The 19,334-nt window shown below is 42.9% G+C and overlaps 1 protein-coding gene across 2 annotated transcripts; it reads left to right on the top strand.

Annotated features, from left to right (window-relative positions):
- The first annotated feature begins 610 nt into the window (after positions 1-610).
- LOC100193516 (uncharacterized) lies at positions 611-18,476 on the top strand. Of its 2 annotated transcripts, XM_020549481.3 has the most exons (15): positions 873-1,082; positions 1,520-1,576; positions 1,887-2,020; positions 2,379-2,621; positions 3,480-3,591; positions 4,021-4,191; positions 6,897-6,960; positions 7,494-7,551; positions 7,692-7,866; positions 8,416-8,546; positions 15,180-15,282; positions 15,438-15,514; positions 17,340-17,387; positions 17,674-17,823; positions 17,951-18,476. In XM_020549481.3, the coding sequence occupies exons 2-15, from the start codon at positions 1,558-1,560 to the stop codon at positions 18,146-18,148; spliced, it is 1,683 nt and encodes a 560-aa protein (XP_020405070.1). In that variant the 5' UTR covers positions 873-1,082; positions 1,520-1,557; the 3' UTR covers positions 18,149-18,476.
- The last annotated feature ends 858 nt before the right edge of the window (positions 18,477-19,334 follow it).

Genomic DNA, 19,334 nt, shown 5'->3' with positions numbered 1-19,334 from the left:
CTTTTTACGCTTGAATGCTACAGTTGCACAACATCTCAGTTGCATTTGTTCATCATCACAACATGTTAATGCTTGAAGAATTATAGGCGACACAACATAAGCAAATCTTGATCCCATGAACACAACTACTATGCCAGCACTTCAGTCTCTGAAGCCAAATGGTTAATAATCACAAGAAGAACCGGAACTATGAGACTCCATGTAATTATATGAGCATGAGTCTTTAATTTACAGCTTTTTGATGAAATCATCACCAGCCGCAGGCCGCAGCCAACCAAAGGCACCTCTAAGCCTCTACAAGTCGGAGGCGGGTGCACAGACAGGCAAAGAAGCTGACCTTCCCCTTCTTACTATTATGTAGAAATCGAAAAGGAATGTTTATGTGTACAGTTCCAGCATTCGGAGAGCAGTAGAAAATAAAAAGGTAGAAATATTTGAAATAAGGATAAAAATACTATTTTAGAGAATTGCTCACTTATAAGTAGTACTATTTTAGAAAAGTCTAATATTTTAGTATCGTTGATTCATTGTATAAAAGCCAATTTAAACGTTTACCATAATAGAAAATAACTCCACTCCGTCAGTCTCCCCTCCGGCCTCACGCCGCGCTCGCGGTGCTGCCTCCCGGGCTCCCGTTCCAGCATTCCAGGCTCGCATCGCACGGCCTGGCCCCGCCCGCTCCGACCCTTCTCGGCGACACTCCTCGTAGGCTCGTACTGGCACGTCCCCGCTCTGTCTTCTGCCCACCAGGCACTAGCGGGTGCGGGTCCACGCTTCCAAGGGTTCCAAACTCTCGGCGGCGCAAGCAATGGCGGCGCGGGGCCGGGAGCACTGGTAGTTTCGCATATCGCGGCGGCTTGTTGCCACCTCGCCATCGCAGATTATGGGGATCAACGGCGAGGAGTGGGAGGAGACGGTACTGGGCGACGGCGTTGGGAGGCGGAAGGGTGGTGCTGAGGCTTCCGGTTTGGTCGCATCCTCCTCCTTTGCTGAGGGGATGGGGGAATTCGTGCTGAGGTCTATGGACGCCAGGTTCTCCGGATCGGTCGACGACGATGAATATGTCTCGTCTCGGCAGCCAGGTACGTCCCCGGACTGTTTGTGCTTGGTTCCTCCGTTTCGGTGGGCTTGTGATTTTTGAGGATTTCAGTAGTAGCATAGCATGCGCCGAAAGACTGACATGTTTTATGTGTCGTAAATTTCGTGAAGGGAAACCGTGAGATCGCCAGGTTAAGTGCCATGAAATGACTGATATAGAATTGGAATGATTTAAGGTTTAGTCATGTTTGAATTACCTCTACTTCTTGGGACTAAAAAATCACGACTATTAGACTGTAGATGTAACATGTAAGAATGAACCATAGCAAACTTATTTGTGATGAGGGTTGCTGTATTATGGCTGCTGTCACAATGGCAGTCGCAAATCACAATATTGTCTTGTCTTTGTTTTGTTCATGCTAGTCATGTCGTGTGTTGTAATTGCCAAGCATCTGTCTCAAAGTTACTATGGTTTCAACAGAGCTAGAAGTGTGCTCCTTCATTTGAAAAAGCAAGTTAATGAACACTATGCCATCTGGTACGGTTAATCTTTCAATCAGCTATGCGATTGCATCATGTTGTAAGTTGTATATAAAATGGTAAAGGTAGGGTGCACAAAAGGCCCTCTAGCTGAATCGATCAGATGGTTAAGTAGCATTGTAAAGGTAGGGTGCCATATTTCTAGATGGAATTGCTGTTGTGTAGAGGAATTTTATCTAATAGAATACTAGAATATAATAAATAAATTGTAACGGGAACAACAGTGCATCAGAACAGTAACATCAGAATTTTATCTAAACATGCTTATTTTTTCTGCTCTAAAACATTATCCGTTTGTTCTTCTACAGTATTTGGCCATAGTAAATCGACAGCTACTACTTCTGGTACCATTAAAGGGCAAGATAACGTTTTTGTAAGGTCATACTCTGATAGGTTGCTGAAGTGTGACCTCACTTTGGATATGCTATCAGAAAATGAGAAGGTAGGCATATTAACGCACACTTTATTTATTTATTATTTTATCATTGTTGCATGGTTGATAAAAAACAGTCTGTCCATTTACCCCCAAAAAAACTGAATGTGCATGGATACTGCCCTTTTATTTGTTCATCTCAGCACTGCAGTGGTCCTGTTGATTTCTGATGTTGAGAATTGGCCTCTTATGACTACTAGTCTTCACAACCAGTGTGATATCTAATTGCAGTCGTCACTGTATTACTACCAGTATACTCCATCTGTTCGTATAAATATTGTCTTGAAACTTCTATATTTCTCCTTTTTTGGTATTTATTCAGACTTATGTTATACTTATAGCTTTTTATTGCTGTTTGGTGCTCCAGATAAAGATAACCGAGAGATTGGTAAAGATCCAGAATGATGGTACAGTGGAGGTAGATGTGACGCGCAGTGCTCTTGTTGCCTCAGAACTCTCGGAGATTGATGCTTTTGGTTGTGTACCACACGATATTGAAGAAGTTACACCTGGAATCACCAAATCAGTCCCAAAGCTGAAGATTGCTATACTTGTAGTTGGAACCCGAGGGGATGTACAGCCTTTTATAGCATTAGCTAAACGACTGCAGGTAGGTGAACCTGCAAGCATCTGCTAGAGAGACCAAGAGGCTCCCCAGAAAATAAATACATTGTGCAGCATACAGATCTATAATGGGGATAAAATGCAGATTTTTAATTCACTTTTTTGAGCATGCAGCCAAGCATGGTAAAATTACCATTAGCTTTTCCGATTTGTTTAGAATTTGTGATTAACCTTGTTTGTTGCCCTAAGTTAAGAGCAAATCTATGGCAGTGCCCATATTTTTCATGGATTGAACATCGCCTCCTTTTGTAAAACTCGACCTGCGGGGGGTAAGACAGCCCTCGAGTATTGTATTAACAATAAGACCTTCTCACACATGTCGAGAAAACCCTCAAACCTCTGCCCCACCCATACACAGTGGCATCGAAGCCCATGTGAGAACGACCGCGACCGAGGCCGAGCCTTAGACCTGTGCTTTGGTGTGGCGAAGGGATTTTTTTAACCACAACCTGAAATTCGCTCCCACGGGGAGTCGAACCCAGGACCTGAGGAGTGGTACTCAGACCACCTAACCAACTTAGCTAGAGGCCCTTTCGCGACCTCCTTTTGTATTTGACTGGATTCCGACATATGGGAGATTATCTGGCATCTTCCACTGTGTAGACGCTCTGTTCAACCCCCAGTAGTTGTTCACAAAATTTAAAATATTTGAAAAATATCAGAATATCAAACATTCATGATACAGTATCCTCTAATTTGACTCACCGTCAAGAAACAGAACGATGTCTTTATAATATTGTTACATTTCCTTTTCTCTCTTGAAAATAAGAAACTGTAACTTCTGTTTCAAATTCATTATTTTGTAACTTGAAGTATTGAATTGAAGATTGGAATTTTTCTGCAGGAATTCGGTCATTATGTTAGATTGGCAACTCATGTCAATTTTCGTACTTTTGTGAAGTCAGCTGGCATTGATTTTTACCCATTGGGTGGTGATCCTCGGGTTATGGCTCAGTGTATGGCTTAAGTTCTCTTTTACCATGAATATTGTCTTTTCTACTCAGATAAAGAGCATTCACTGCTGTCTAATGTGCTGAGATTTTATTATCATCACCTTGGTTCCTTACTCTATTAAAAAAGATGCAACCAACTGTAAAGTGGCACACTATTTTTTTCTCTTCAATTTATTATCCATCTAAATGTACTTGTTTTTTCTTCTCAATATTATGATACACATATCGCCTGCGTTCGAGATAAAAAGATCGAAATTGTTGAAGAAAAGTGAGAAAACAAATCTTATTGTGGTTTATTAATGAATAAAATATTAATGCGGACACCTTGTTGTTTAAGGAACAAGACATCGATTATTTAGCCAATTCAACTGATATATGGATGCTCATGTCCTTCATACTCAATTTTGATAAAGGGGTGCATTTCAACTGCAGATATGACAAAAAACAAAGGGTTTTTCCTGGCGGCACCGACAGAGATTGCCATTCAAAGAAAGCAGCTTAAGGAAATCATCTTCTCACTTCTACCTGCATGCACAGAACCTGATTTGGATACTGGAACACCTTTCAGAGCTCAGGCAATAATCGCGAATCCTCCTGCTTATGGTGGGTCTGTCCATCATGGCACTGCTATTTTACACCAAATTACAACATTCTTTAAAAAATTTCGAAAATAAAAACTTAGATTTATGGTAATATTTGTCAATTATCCCCAAGTCTTTCATCCTAATCTTTCTTGAACCCCCACCGTTAGGAACTAGCATCTGAGCTGATGGCTGTACTGGTGGTGTGCACAGAAGACAATGTGGCATTGTGTCATTATGTGTTTGTCCATCTTGTCAGCACTTGGCACACTTGGAATTTCAGAAGGGTGGGGTTTCTGAAATGCTGTGTTGATAAAAAATGTGCTTATCGACCATAGTTTTCAGATCGTCTGATCGCCTGATCGAAGCCACTGGGCGATCAGGCGATTAGTCGCGATTAGGCGTCGATCAGGTCGATTAGTCGCCCCTGATCGACCCTAATCGTCCCCCTGATCGTCCTGTGTATTCCAGGACATATATGATATATATATAGACATATAGTCATATATAACACTATATATAGATATATAATTATATAGTATAGAGGCTTGCAGCAGTATAAATACTTATGCAGGTCAAACGTCCTTATCCCTGGCATAGTTTGCAGCAGTATAAATAATTATATAGTATAGAGGACTGTGGGAAGATGACTTGAACAGCAGCAGCACGACGTCCATCACCATGATTTCCATGCATATCTGCGACGTCAAACATCTTAATAGCAGCTCTGCCTCCAGAGTCCAGACCTTGCTGAAGAAAGAGGAATGAAGAACAGAGGGGGGAGATAGCAGAGAACAAAGAGTAAAGAAAAGGCAAAAGCAGCACAACATCCATACCTTCAGAAGAGCTGCTCATCTTCAGTTGCACTGCTCAGCTGCTGTTTTTCGTGACTAAAATGGCGGAGAAGGCTGCTGCTGCTGACTGCTCACGTCTAAAATGGGGGAGAAGGCTGGTGCTGCTGACTGCTCACGTCTAAAATGGCTTTTGGCCTCCCAGACAGCATTTAAAGGACTGCTGACTGCTCACGTCTACCCAGGTTGTATCTGAAGGGATTGGGCGTCCTTTTGCCTCCCCAAGACAACATTTAAGCCTAAAATGGCTTTTGGACTACCAGGCCTATCGGCTGATCGCCCAACACGGCGATTAATCGCTATAAATCGCGATTAGGCGGACGATAAGGACGACCAGCTACCCTGATCGAATCGTTACACCTTATCGAGTTCTAACAACCGATCAGACCGACTAATCGCGATTAGTCGGACGATATGTAACCATCTGCTGGTGGGCTGCTCCTTTGCGCGACATTTCTGGTTTGAGTTGCTAAGGTCTTTTGGTTTACAGGACTTTTCTCCAGGACAGGACATAGAAGATTTTGATCATTGGTGGTGTTCCAATAGTGCTCGGTTGGGGGGTCTGAGTAAGAAGGGCTTTGACTCTTTGGTCGCTTTAGGCGCTTGGATGTTATGGAAGCATAGAAATGGTGTTGTCTTCAATGGCTCCCACCCAAACTTGGTGGTGGCCATTCGGCTGGCTAGGGAGGAAGCTCTCTTGTGGTCTTTGGCTGGGGCTAAAGGTTTTTCTTACCTCCTAGCTCAAAGTCGGGTGGTTTAGTTTTTCTCTGTTTTAGTCTTGGGGTGGCTGTCAGCTGACAGACGCTCTGTCCCTGCCCTGCTCCAGGTGGGGCTCTGTGTGTGTGTGTGTATAGGTGTGTGTGTGTTTGTGTGTGTGTGTCTGTGTTTTTGTGTGGGTTGTACTGTCTGTTCGGGGTTCTTTTTCCCCTTTTCTTCTTAATATATTGATGCGCAGCTCTCCTGCGTGTTCGAGAAAAAAAAAGTTATCGACCATCAGGAAAAGTAATGGGTTTAGTCAACTTTGATTATAATTCCAGTGTTTTTTTCCCTTGCAGCTACTGTTAGTTTATCTTATTCTTGTTTTAAACTTTGTATTAAGTTCCATGCACCAACTAGTCCAACCCAAAAACTTAAGCTGATAGGAAGAGACGGACAATTCACTTATTTTATATTTCAACACTCCCCTCACGTCGAGCCTCTCTTGGGTCTCAGACGTGGAATAGGAGCGAGCAACAATTATTTAATTTAATTGCGCTAACCAGGATTCAAACTCATGATCTCTGGTTCTGATATCATATTAAGTTGCATGCATTAACCAGTCCAACCCAAAAGTTTAAGTTGATAGGAAGATAGGAAGAGGTGGACAATTCACTTATATTATATTCCAACACTTTGATATATTCTCTCATCTAGTAAAACTATAATTCCTTATGTATATGACCTCCTTTTCTCCTGTACCTGAAGTTGGGACTTTTCTTTCTTCTGATTAATGTGGAGATTTCTAATTTACCAACCAAACATAGTGCTTCAACTAGCCATCTTTAATTAGATTTACTAATCCATATAAGATCGTGGCATATAACTGCCTTTTGGTTTAGCAATTCTTGTTTTGTCAGCCCATGAAACTACTCAAGAATCAATCCATTTGCAGTCAGTACTTGTGGAACCCATGAAATTACTGGAGAATCAATCTCGTGTTCATAACATCTCCAAGCATAATATGATAATATCCCTTCTTTTAGTGCTTGCTCACATTCTAAATTCTAAATTTGTACTGCAATCATCAGTGTCTGAAGTTGGCCAGAAAGTTATTGCTGATCAATTTCATTTCTGGATTGTATTGTTCCATGCTCCTAACAAATCATGTGACTTTCAGGTCATCTACACATAGCAGAAGCACTTGGAGCACCTCTGCATATCTTCTTCACTTTTCCATGGACGTAAGTCTGTACTGATGAATTTTCCAGAATGAAATATTTATAGCAAATTTAAGTTTTTATCCCTTTGTGATTTCTACATTATTTTACATCACTGTGGAACTGCTAACAAATTTCCTGAGCACCATAGATTAAAGCTTGCCAAGTAAACAACATAAGTTAAATTTCCCATCGTGTAATTCTTCGTGCTGCTTTAGAATATTCCTATGACTATCAGTATGACTGCTTCATGAAGGCTAATTTCCCTCACTTTTGCATGGTAATGTGGCTACCTCAGGATAGAAATTAATGCTACATAGATTCCTGAGTTACATTGTAACACACACAGTCGTGCACCCGAGCACGCGCACACAAAGAGAGAATACATTGTAACAAAATAAAGAAACACAAAATAAAGAAATAACAGGGTCAGACTTGTCTCGGTTATTCCTTCCTCATACCCTACTCTTGTGGGAGCTGCCAGCACTGAGCCTGTTCTTTATTTCTGGACGGTTCTGCTATGTATGTTTTTCTAACTGCTAGCATTTTGTTGACAGGCCAACTAATGAATTCCCACATCCATTGGCACGAATGCCTCAAAGTGCAACTTATAGGGTATTACCACCTCCACCTTTTCACTATTCTAAATATGCAATTTGAATGTGTGATTTTCTGTGTCTTTTGCATAGGAAGGTGCAATTGTTCTATTTTTTTTCAGAAAAAAATTCTGACATCTTCGCACCTCTCACGTTCAGCTATCGTATCTTATTCTGGATTTAATAGTTTGGTGGGGCTCCAGGGGATTCATAAATGATTTCAGGAAGAAATTAAATTTGCCCCCTATTGCTTACTTCAGCACATACCATGGATCTATATCACACTTACCTACTGGATACATGTGGAGCCCGCAACTTATGCCAAAGCCAAAAGGTAATTTTATTTTATTTAGCTTCATGGTGTGAGCTCTTATAAATTAATTCTATTGAAATTGCTTGATGTTTTTCCAAAGTGTGAATGCAATGCACCCCCTGAATGTACATGCTTAGCACTGAATGTAACACATCCCCCAGAATTGTATCTTACAAACAATACTGTCTGATGATTTTGATAATGATGTGCTTGTGAGTTAAGTTACACAGGCTAGCCAATGCCCAAATTTTATACATGTGTAGCCTTGCTGATGTGCCCCTGGCAAACAACATTGAGCGGAAACTTTACATGATTTCAGGGCATAAAATATTTCTTGTGCATATGCAAAGCTAGAGGGATATACTTTACATTGAACAAAAGGGAAGTCATGTACCGTAGTTCTCTGTTATCATAATTATACAGTTTTCTGCGTTTATCAATTTTGTTAGATGAATATACCTTGGTGGCATTCAAATTAATTTATGAATTTCATAATTAGCAAACTGTGTCCCTGTGCTAGCATAATCATGCTTACATTAAGCCTTTTTAATGATGTTTTGTTCTCTTCAGATTGGGGTCCTCTAGTGGATGTTGTGGGATATTGCTTCTTAAATCTTGGAACAAAGTATCAACCGCCACCACAACTGTCACAGTGGCTTCAACAGGGGCCCAAGCCAATATACATTGGTTTTGGTAGCATGGTATGTACCCTTTGAGCAAAGAATAATTTCAGTAATTCTATATATTGTTTTGAATCGAGGTTGTTCCCCATTTCACTTATAAAAATGGAAATACAAAAGGTTAGACACAGAAAATGGGGAAAGATTAGAACAGCACAAGCTAAGCGGAAGATTTTACTTCCTCCAAACCAACAACTCTGCCTAAGAGTTTGCTGTTACTAGGAGAAGACAGGACATACCCTAATGTAGTGTTTGGTTCCAGAGCCTATTTGGATGGAACGGCTCTATTCCAGATTAGGATGGAATGGCTCCGTTCTATGTTTGACAATGTCAGGACCTGTCAGGGCCCAAAAGGACTACGACAAGAAGCAACGACAAGGAGCGCAGGTCAAAGGATAAGAAGATTAGTTGAGAGTATCTAGAAGATTAGTTGAGATTATCTAGGAAGGTTATCGGTTAGTAGTTTGTTGAGAGTTTTTAGGAGAGTTTTAAGGAGATACATATCTCTAGCTAGATAGGAGCGGTTGACCGGCCTATTTATGTAATCAATGGATGCCAAATAAAGTAGGCAAGAATTATAAGGGATAAACCCTCCTCTTGCTCGGCCATGGGCAGAGGCCCGCGGCCGGCGTTCCTCCCCGTTGACCCCCCTCTCCAATCCCCTCTACGGATCTACAGTTCATTGGCAGGTACTGTTTATCGCGCCGCCTCCACCAGCAGCTCCAACCTCTCAACCCTAAACCCTATAACATCTGGTATCGGCTAGCTTGGGTTTCGATCCGATCCCATGGCTTTTGCTGCCAATTTCGTGTCATCGTCTTGGCAACCAGCGTCCCCATCTCCATGGGCTGCGCCGCATGCCACCTTCGTCACGCCGTCCTGGCAACCAGCATCCCCATCTCCATGGGCTGCGTTGCATGCCACCTTCGTTACGTCATCCTGGCAACCGACATCACCATCCCCATGGACAATGCCGCCTGCCAATTTTGTCACCACATCTTGTACCCCAGCGTGCCCATCTCCAGGGGCAGTGCCAAATTTCGTCACATCATCTTCGCTGACAGTATCTCTGTCCCCATGGGCGGCGCCACTAGGGACAACCATGGCTCAACAATCACCAGCTCCATCGATGGGGGACTTGTGGGCCAACATAAGGGCTGATCTCGCAAAGATGCAAGCCTCGCTCCAGATGGTTGAGTAGGGGCTGCTGCAAATCAAGGCAGTTGTGCAACATGAGCAACAGTTGGCGTTGTCTGCACGGCTCCAGACGTCGGCGGCTATGGGCCTACAGGCTACTGCTCGTGGCTTCCTTGCACGACGGAGAGTGAGGGAGATGCGCCGACAGATGCTCGAGGCAGCCTTGGTGACGGTTGACCTCGGCACACGAGGCATGACCTTGCCCTGTTGGACGACCATCAACAGTGGCGTCGTGCCTGTCCTCAAGTGCGAGCATGGTGCTTGTCCCGCGGGCGACGAATTCCAACTCTACGGCAGCAGCGGTAGGGAAGGGGCTCCCCTGGTCATCGGCAAGGGCGCACTACTTAGCGCCACTACATTCCGCTACCGTCCGCCATGAGGGTGCCTCCGCTGATCATTGTTGCGACCTACTCTAAATGGCCATCCATGTGCTCCCCTTTCGTCCAGAACGTCCATGGGATCCAGGTGGCTGCACACATACCAATCCAATGCGTGGAGGGTGTCTGCCTTATCTTATGGAGTAAAAAAATTCAGATTCGGAAAATAATAATAAGTCGAGATGTAAAATGCTTGTCTTCTAGGTGTTTGGTTTTGGGTCAAGTAAAGTCGGTCTTTGGGCACCCGCCATGCTGCAGCTCAAGGATGAGCTGCTTGTCTAGGAGGGATGTAGTGTCAGGACTCGTCAGGGCCCAAGGGGGCTATGGCCAAGACCTGTCAGGGCCCAAAAGGGCTATGACAAGAAGCAACAATAAGGAGCGCAGATCAAAGAATAAGAAGATTAGTTGAGAGTATCTACGAGATTAGTTGAGATTATCTAGAAAAGTTATCAGTTAATAGCTTGTTGAGAGTTTTTAGAAGAGTTTTAAGGAGATAAGGATCTCTAGCTAGATAGGGGCGGATAGCCGGCCTATTTATGTAATCAATGGATGAGAAATAAAGAAGGCAAGAATTAGACGGGAGAAACGCTCCTCTTTGCTTGGCCGTGGGCCCAGCGTTCCTGCCCGTCGATCCCCCTCTCCAATCCCCTATACGCATCTATAGTTCATTGCAGGTTACTGTTTACCGCGCCGCCTCCACCAGCAACTCCAATCCCTCACCGATGTAGCAACTATAACAGACAGTCAGAACAGAGCCGCTCTATTTTTTATTTGGTTCCAGAGTGAATCAGAACGGAACAGCTTCATATCGTGTTTGGTTCAAGAGCGAAGCAAAACAGAGTGGCTCTATCCTATGTTTGATTGATGAGTGCGAATATATAATTTCCTAACCATAACATATTCATACAACTATTTGTTATGTCTTAAAATGACACGTAAATATAGACAATGAGATATATAATAATTACTCCATAATGTTAAACATGACACATCTATACAGCCATGACAAAAGTGAAAGTTCACAACTTGAAACAAACCAGATGTGGAGTGGAGGCTAGGGAGTGGAGACAGGTGAACATAACAATTGCCGGTCAATGCATGTAGTCGAGCTTGTTTGTGTCAATTGACATCGCAGCTGTCCAATAAATCTGCTCCCGTACCCACTCTGCAGCTCGGGAGGACAGCCTACTCCATCCACTGATCCACCAAAAGTGCAGGGCCCCAAAACAAACGCGAGAGCAAAGCAAGCTTCGCCTTCAGGCTCTAGCAGCAGGTACATGGTGAGGAGCTTCTCCTCGCCCCAAGCAAGCAGGTGGTGGACGAAGGAAGCAAGGAGTGACCGGAGCAGACGTCCCCTCGGTAAGTCGCAACAAGCCAACAGGCGAAGGAGCAGGAGCCCCTTCCTGCCGTCCTACGTGCTCATGCTCGTTTTCATCATCTTTGTCTCCGTGCTCTACTTAAAGAACTTCTCCACGCTGCACCGACCCTTCATCCACTGCTCCCGCCACCATGCTGCCTCAGACGTAAGCTAGTCCGAGCGCCGCTTGGTAGCGGAGCAGCTGCTGTTCGCGGTGGGCACGACGCCAGCGGGGTGTGACTTCGGGCAATGGGAGTGCATTTACGACAACGCGTCACGGTTGTGGTACCAGGAAGAGGCGTGCGCGTGACGGCTGGGGAGCGAGGAGGTGGTGGGAGGAATGCATTGCTCGCGAGCCATCAAATGCAACATCTACAAGGAATATTCCTAAATTGGAGCGGTTCTGTTCCACCCAGAATCGAACCAAACACCCTCAACACTGGTGTCGGAGAGGAAATTCTTCGTCCGGGTGGAGGAACGCACCCGCCCTAAATCCTAAGATGAGGAGGGGCCTAAGCGTTTTGTCTGCTAGATGGAATCGGGAAGAACACAAGAACACACAAGGGTTTATAGTGGTTCAGGCCGCCGGAGCATAATACCCTACTCTATTGTGCGTTGTATTGAGCTTGAGAGCTTGTATGAACTTGTGAGTCCGAGAGTCTAAGTGAGCTTGTCCGCTTGCCTTGTAACGTTGCGTGCCCTCCCTTTTATAGCTCAAGGGGGGCACATGCAAGGATACTGAGCCCCGACATGTGGGCCCAGGGGCAAAATGGAAGGGAGTAACTAATGCTTGTGACACCAGTGCGATCTCCGAGCGCCATAATGTCCGTAGTGCATACAATATTGATATCTCACGGCTGCTCCCTCGGTAACGCGCGAATGATGATGAGCATAGTGTACGCCGCAGCACGGGCGTACTGCCTGCCAACGGAATGGACAGGCACGCCGCCTGCAGGATGGCCTGGTCGCCGCCCGTCAGTGGAGTGGACATGGCTCATTAAATGCTGAGGCGGCACATCGCCTGCGAGTGGAGCGGACAGAGCTCATTAAATGCTGAGGCGGCACATCACCTGCCAGTGGAATGGGCAGGCGGCGTGCCTTATCCGCAATAAATGCAGAGGCCGCTGCGGCCCAGAGGCCTTACGTCACGGGTAGGCTCCGGACCCCCGCCTGGCTTTGATTAAGGCCTGGGTATTCTTTGCCCCAGAATCCCGGGACCCTGTTGTGAGTGGCCCGGACCCCACACAGAGGGGTCCGGGACCCGTCCTAGGGATCCGGTTCGCGCCCGTGTAGGTCCTGGACCTTACCCGGAGGTCCGGTCTGTATATGCAGGGGTCCAACTGTTGTGAACAGCGATGCACTCGCAAGATAGTCCCGGTACTCAGCCCTCCCGTAGGAGGCCCTAGGAGTAAACCAGATCTATTCTTCTTCCTCCCTCTACTAACACCCTGCCCCTCCTTATATAGAGAGGTAACCCTAACTTAATAGCTAAGCAACATAACAAACCCTATCTGGCCGGCACTGTTCACGCGCTACAGTGGCCGCAGCTAACCTAGCCATAATGACATAGCTAATGGGCTAAGGCCCATAACACCAACACTTTCCCATGGGGTCCGGACCCACTGTTGATACCTTGGAGTATATCGTCTTCTCTGTCCACGTGGCGGCTCCGGAGCCTGTCCACGTGGTGGGGTCAGGTGCTGTTCACCACGCGACTAGAGATAGCTGCGTGGGCACCACGTCTCCATGCTGTAGTAAGGGGTACCCCTGTTTCAGGGTACCGACAACTGGAATAGAACAACTCCCTCCTAGCATACTCTGAAACCAAACACTACCTAACAGAACAAACTTTACAAGGAATATTCCTAAATTGGGGCGGTTCTATTCCACCTAGAAATTAGAATCGAACCAAACACCCTCCAACACTGGAACAGAACGGCTCCCTTCTAGCAAATTCTGGAACCAAACACTACCTAACAGAACAAACTTATTACAGTCTAAAACACAACCGAACTAGCAGTTCACAAAAACGACCTAGTGTTTACATGTACCACCGCATGTATGACTACATACAAAACGAAGAATTCATTGAGAATGCAAGATTTTTATTTAGAAAAGATGTCCCCTATTGCTTACTTCAGCACATACCATGGATCTATAGCACACTTAGACCATCTCCAGCACACATGAGTACATGACATTGGACTTGCCATGCTATTTTTATCCATCTTGCAAGAAACTGAGCCTCCAGCAGAGTAGCCAATGGCGTCACCATCCCTGTTGACATACTGTCGTGCGAGTGTGGGCAGCCAAATTTTGCTGGTCAGCATGCCTTGCTATCCTCCATTACATGAATCTGACAGCTACGGCTGGTGCCTGTTTATGTTATTTTGCTTCAAAACTTCACCCCCCCCCCTTCATAAATTCAAAAGGTGACTATATCAAGGTCCTAAAATCACCTCTATTTCTAACTGATAGAATAAATAAATAACAGAGAACCCATTTTGGATTTAAAGTCTCTTATCAATTTTAAAATAAAATTCCTCAAAGTTATCTGCTTTTCTAAAAATATTTGAACCTTAGGGAATCATTTTGTTCATAAAAAAATATAGGAAAAATGTATCAATTCATGTTAATTTGACTACCATAAAATATATAGATCAATAGGATATGGAGAGCGAAAGGGTCTCTAGCGTAATGGTTAAGGCTTCCGAGTAGCACCTCCAGGTCCTAGGTTCGATCCCCCTCGGGAGCAAATTTCTGGCTTGGTTAAAAAAATCCCCTCGTTGTGCCCCGCCCGCTCCCGAGTTACGTCCTGCGCGCCACCCTTCGGCTGGGCCGTTGCAGAGTGGGCGGTGACGGCCCGCTAGTGATGGGGGCCAGGGTTCGGGGATTTTCTCGGTCGGGACCATGTTTCGATCTCTTCTTAATATAATACCGGGAGGGCGGTCTTTCCCTCCCCGGCCGAGTTTCGTAATAGGATATGGAGAGCGAGATTTGGCTTGTTTGCTGGAGTATGCTGAAAAATGGAGTGGAAGTCTTATGGATTAGATAGCCAACCGAAGATATGGAGGGTGGAATTTGGAATGTCTACCGGAGATGCTCTTACTGCATACATGGAGCCCTCAACTTCTGAATGATGTATATATGATGTCATCTACTCCCTCCATTTCAAATTATAAGACATTTTGGCTATTATAGATACATGGATTTTGCTATGCACTTACATATACATTATGTCTAAATGCATAATAAAAGCAATGCATCTATAAAATACAGGACGTCCTATAATTTGGAACGGAGGGAGTATCTTAAGTAGGTCATTAAGGCCATGTATGTTAAATCTCAGTTTCTTTGTTGCCTGGAAGTGTAATTTCTTTCATTTTGTTTTTGCTATTTTCAATAGTGTTCAATGGACGGTCATCCTGCTTTTTAGCTTTTACTCATGAGTCATGATAGCTATGAGTCTTTTTAAAAGGTAATAATGATAACAGACCTTTGTAGACTTTAAAGTTTAAAGTACTAAAGATCATGTCAAGCACCACTTGTTGCCTGCTCGACAGGAGTGTACTGCTGTGAGGATTTATGTTCTTTCATTTTTTTTTCTATTACCATCCTGTTGCAATCCGTTAATATAATGTTCCACAAAATGCTCTCCCTTCTGTTTGTGCTGGCACAGCTATCATATTATTTCTGCTAACTTGGTTTATGTTATGTTCGAAGCCTCTTGATGATGAGAAAAAAGTCACTGCTATCATTTTAGATGCACTTAGAGAAACAGGACAAAGGGGAATCATTAGCCGTGGTTGGGGAGCTCTTGGAAGTTGTAAGTTACCCGGTTTAGTATTTGTTACATTGCAACTCAGTCCTTTATTTCATATACAGATCATGTAGTTATGTTACTATTACTATCTGATGTATGTAGAATAGCATGAATAGCCTAACTTCTTTATATTTCATATACACAACCTGCAACTGCAGTTTCAGAAGTTCCAGTTGATGTCTTCATCTTGGAGGATTGCCCTCACGATTGGCTCTTCCCTCGGTGTGCTGCAGTGGTGAGTTTACTATTTCAGACATGTCAGGGAGGTGCTTTGCCATGTGTCAGACATGCATCTGTGTCTGGTACATGACATGAAGCTTTCTATTGGTTATATTGACGTGATCGGATTGTATGAAAAGTTATAAAATATAATTTACTCTCTTCGATTCAAATTGTAAGTCGTTTTTGTTTTGTCCTAAATCAAACTTATCTAAATTTGATCAATTTGATTGGAAAATTCAAAACATACATTAGAATTTACACTATTAAAATTTGCCCCTCATATGAGCAGGATAATGAGATCATCGAACACATCCTTTGTGGCTGTGTGTTTGCGAGACAAGTGTGGTCTCTCATCTTTCGTCATTATGGGCTTCGTGACTTCTCACCTTTCCCAGATGACAGTATCTTCTGTGACTAGTGGATGAGAATACTTGCTTTGTTTCCTAGGAGGAGCAGCGAGGGAGGGCTAATCTCTGGTGCCTAGCTGGTGCTAGGCTTGGCTCATCTAGATGTTGTTGCTAGATAGGTGTTAGTTCTCTGCTTGGTCGGGTATTTGTAGTTTCTTCTAAGGTGAGAATGTAACTATGTCAAATTGTGAGGGTGTGTCTTGCGTGCATTGTATTTCTATAAGTTATTCTTAATTCGATAATACACAATTCTCTTGCATATTCGAGAAAAGAAAATATATTAATGCTATATTTAACTAATATTGTTTGCTGTCATACACGTTTATGCATTTTTATAAACTTGGTCAAAGGTAGAGAAATATGACTTAGGACAAAGCTAAAATGACCTACAATTTGTAACGGAGTATGTATTAGTATACCAAAATATTTATCAATGTATTTAATACCTTCACATAATACAGTTCTGTTATTATATATTGGAACGAATGTATAGTGATTGCCAGACTTGTCTTGAAGTCCACAAAATTCAGAAATGTCGAAATCACTAATGTTTTGGCGTCCTGGGGTGCAGGCTCTGCCAAATATCACATTGCAATGTTTCAAAAAATCATCAAAGAAATCATATATGCATTACAAAAAGTAAAGTATAGATGACACAATTCAGTTTGAAATTCATCTTTGATGTTGAGATTCAACAAACAAAAGCTTCACTGTTAGCACATGATGAACAATACTCTCTGTCCTAGAATATAAGGCGTAACCATTTTTTATTCTAGTTCCATAATATAAGGCATGTTTTCTCTTGATATTCGTACATCGATGCAGTGTTGATATGGAGAATTAAATATATTTCTTGGTCTTTGAACCGGAGGTGGTTACAGCTTATATATTGGGACTGAGGGAGTATCAGTTTGACTCTTTGTCTATTTTGTTTCTTGACTTCTAAGATGAATTTCGAACTGAACCGTACTTAACTTTATCTGTACTATATTCATGGTTTCTCTGATGATGTTTTGGCTAATGAGGATGCTCACACCCTAGGGAGGGGTACCAAATCTGCATTGATTGTTGTTGAAATGTATAAGTGTATTGTCTACCCTCTCCTAACAACTTAAGTGTTTGGGTTGAATTGGTTAGTACGTTTACTCTAACATGGTATTAAAGTCAGAGGTCTCGAGTTCAAATCATGACAGAGGCTTTTATTTTCATGTTTGCGCCTCTTTCTGGTCCCACATGAGTGGGGGAATGGAGGGAGCATATATATTATATGTTTTTGATGCATCACTAAGGCCACAGCATGTGAACAAACATGACTTTTAAGATTTCACTGAAAAACACAGAAGATACTTAGCCATTTGAACCTTGTTCTATCCAATATATTTTATGTATATGAATACAACTTACTAATCATATTATATGTGCGATTATTAGGTGCATCATGGTGGAGCAGGTACTACAGCAGCAGGGCTGATAGCTGGGGTAAGCTGCTTATCTCTTTGCTGAATGAAATTCTCTGTGCTACAGAGGTTTGAGTGTCTTAGGGTCTGAATGCTTAATGAAAGAAAAATAGAGCACTTGAGGGTGCCCATATAAAGGTCCAGATGGCTATATAATTTACATTGTTTGTAAAGCAAAAATCGTATAACAGAGTTCCAGCTGACTATAATCTGCAATGAATAGCAAGCAATCGGCTATTAGCTTCTATACTATTGACTACCATCAATCCTTTGTAAGTGCCCCTGACAACTCTTTGTACCCTTGACAGTGTCCTACTACTGTAGTGCCGTTTTTTGGAGACCAGTTCTTCTGGGGCGAGAGAGTTCATGCACGAGGAGTGGGTCCTGCACCTATATCTATCGCAGAACTTACTGTAGAAGCACTATCAAATGCAATAATATTCATGCTTGATCCAGAGGTAGTACTATTTCTTATGCTTTCACTATATGCATCTGGTCATGCCAACAATGTTTTTGATGCAGAACTCTGCTTTGGTAAGGCCCCATTGTGCTAATAACTAATCCATTTATGATCCTTTGCTGAAGGTAAAATCACGAACAATGGAACTGGCGATAGCAATAGGCAATGAGGATGGTGTGGCAGCAGCTGTAGATGCATTTCATCGTCACCTGCCTTCAGAATTGCCGCTGTCGCCGCCCGCACATGTGGAGGAAGAACGCACAGACTTCTTCCAATGGTTTTCTCGAGGCCTGGAGAAGTGTTGTTTCCCATTCAGTTTTTAGGTACGGCAGTCCGTACGCTAGGTATATGTATGATTTATTCATTTATGAGTTGAAAAGGTATATCACAGTAATTTTCTAAAATTGGAATAAATGCTGGTATAAGCCAATGGTGAGGATGCAATAAAAAAGATCGACGCAATTGTAAATGTTTGGGCAGCTACAATTGTATTCAGAATTTGCTGGTAGGCCTGAAATTTGTGCCCCGATGTGCCTTCCAGTATGAGTGTAGTAGCTACAGAACTGAGCGATCACGACTGCAAAAATGTGTTTAATTTGCTCGTTTTTTCCAAAGAACTATAGAATATACAAAGTGAATTCATATTTTGCATGCGATCATTTCTTTTATGCAATATCTACTTGTGAAAACGTATTCGCACACAAGTGTTCCGAAGCGACAAATAGGAGCATCGAAAGTTCAGTTTAACAACATTGTTGCAAGAATATTAGACGGTAATTAGGGACACACAGGGCTAGTTTAGAAATTCGAAATCCTCTTCGGATTGGAGAGAATTGAGAAGAATTAATAATTAATTTCCCTCAATTCTATCTAATCCTTGATTTCCCAAACTAGTCTTTGATTTTCAAAACTACTCCCAAATATGGTGGAGTAGCAAATATCGGTGCCCAAGCACCAAAGTGTCAGACTATCACAATTTGATCGCTAGAGGCTGGAGCAGAAGAAATGGAACCAACGTGACTGTCCATATCAATGCCTATATCTTGAATCTTCGTGAAATAATTTTATTGTAGAAGAAAATTCTAATGGCCTATTGGTCCAGCTTGAGACATTAATAATGTGTTTGGTTTGAGGAGTGAAGTGATTCATCTTCTTCTCACTTCTCACTTTTTATTTGGTTTGTGGAATAAAATGGATTGATCCATCGTCACCTCATTCCTCGTAAGCTAATAATTAGTATATAAATGAGGAGTGAATTGATTCCACCAAAATTGATGGAATGAACTTATGATGCATCACCTCATGAAGCATAGAGTGACTTCACAAACCAAACACACCATAATATTTCATTGTCGAGATCATTTATCCTCATTGAAAGATCTGTATGTGCCATTTTTGTGTACACGGTCATCAGCTGATGCCTGATTCTATACATTACCATTTTAAGATGGTTTGTGTTTTCTCAACATGCACAGGTCATAGTTGTTGAAGATCATTTGAGCACATTTA

This window comes from Zea mays, chromosome 3 (assembly GCF_902167145.1).
Source record: "Zea mays cultivar B73 chromosome 3, Zm-B73-REFERENCE-NAM-5.0, whole genome shotgun sequence".
NCBI classification, from domain to species: domain Eukaryota; kingdom Viridiplantae; phylum Streptophyta; class Magnoliopsida; order Poales; family Poaceae; genus Zea; species Zea mays.
Note: the sequence above shows the minus strand (reverse complement) of the source record. Positions and strands in the feature narration are given on the sequence as shown.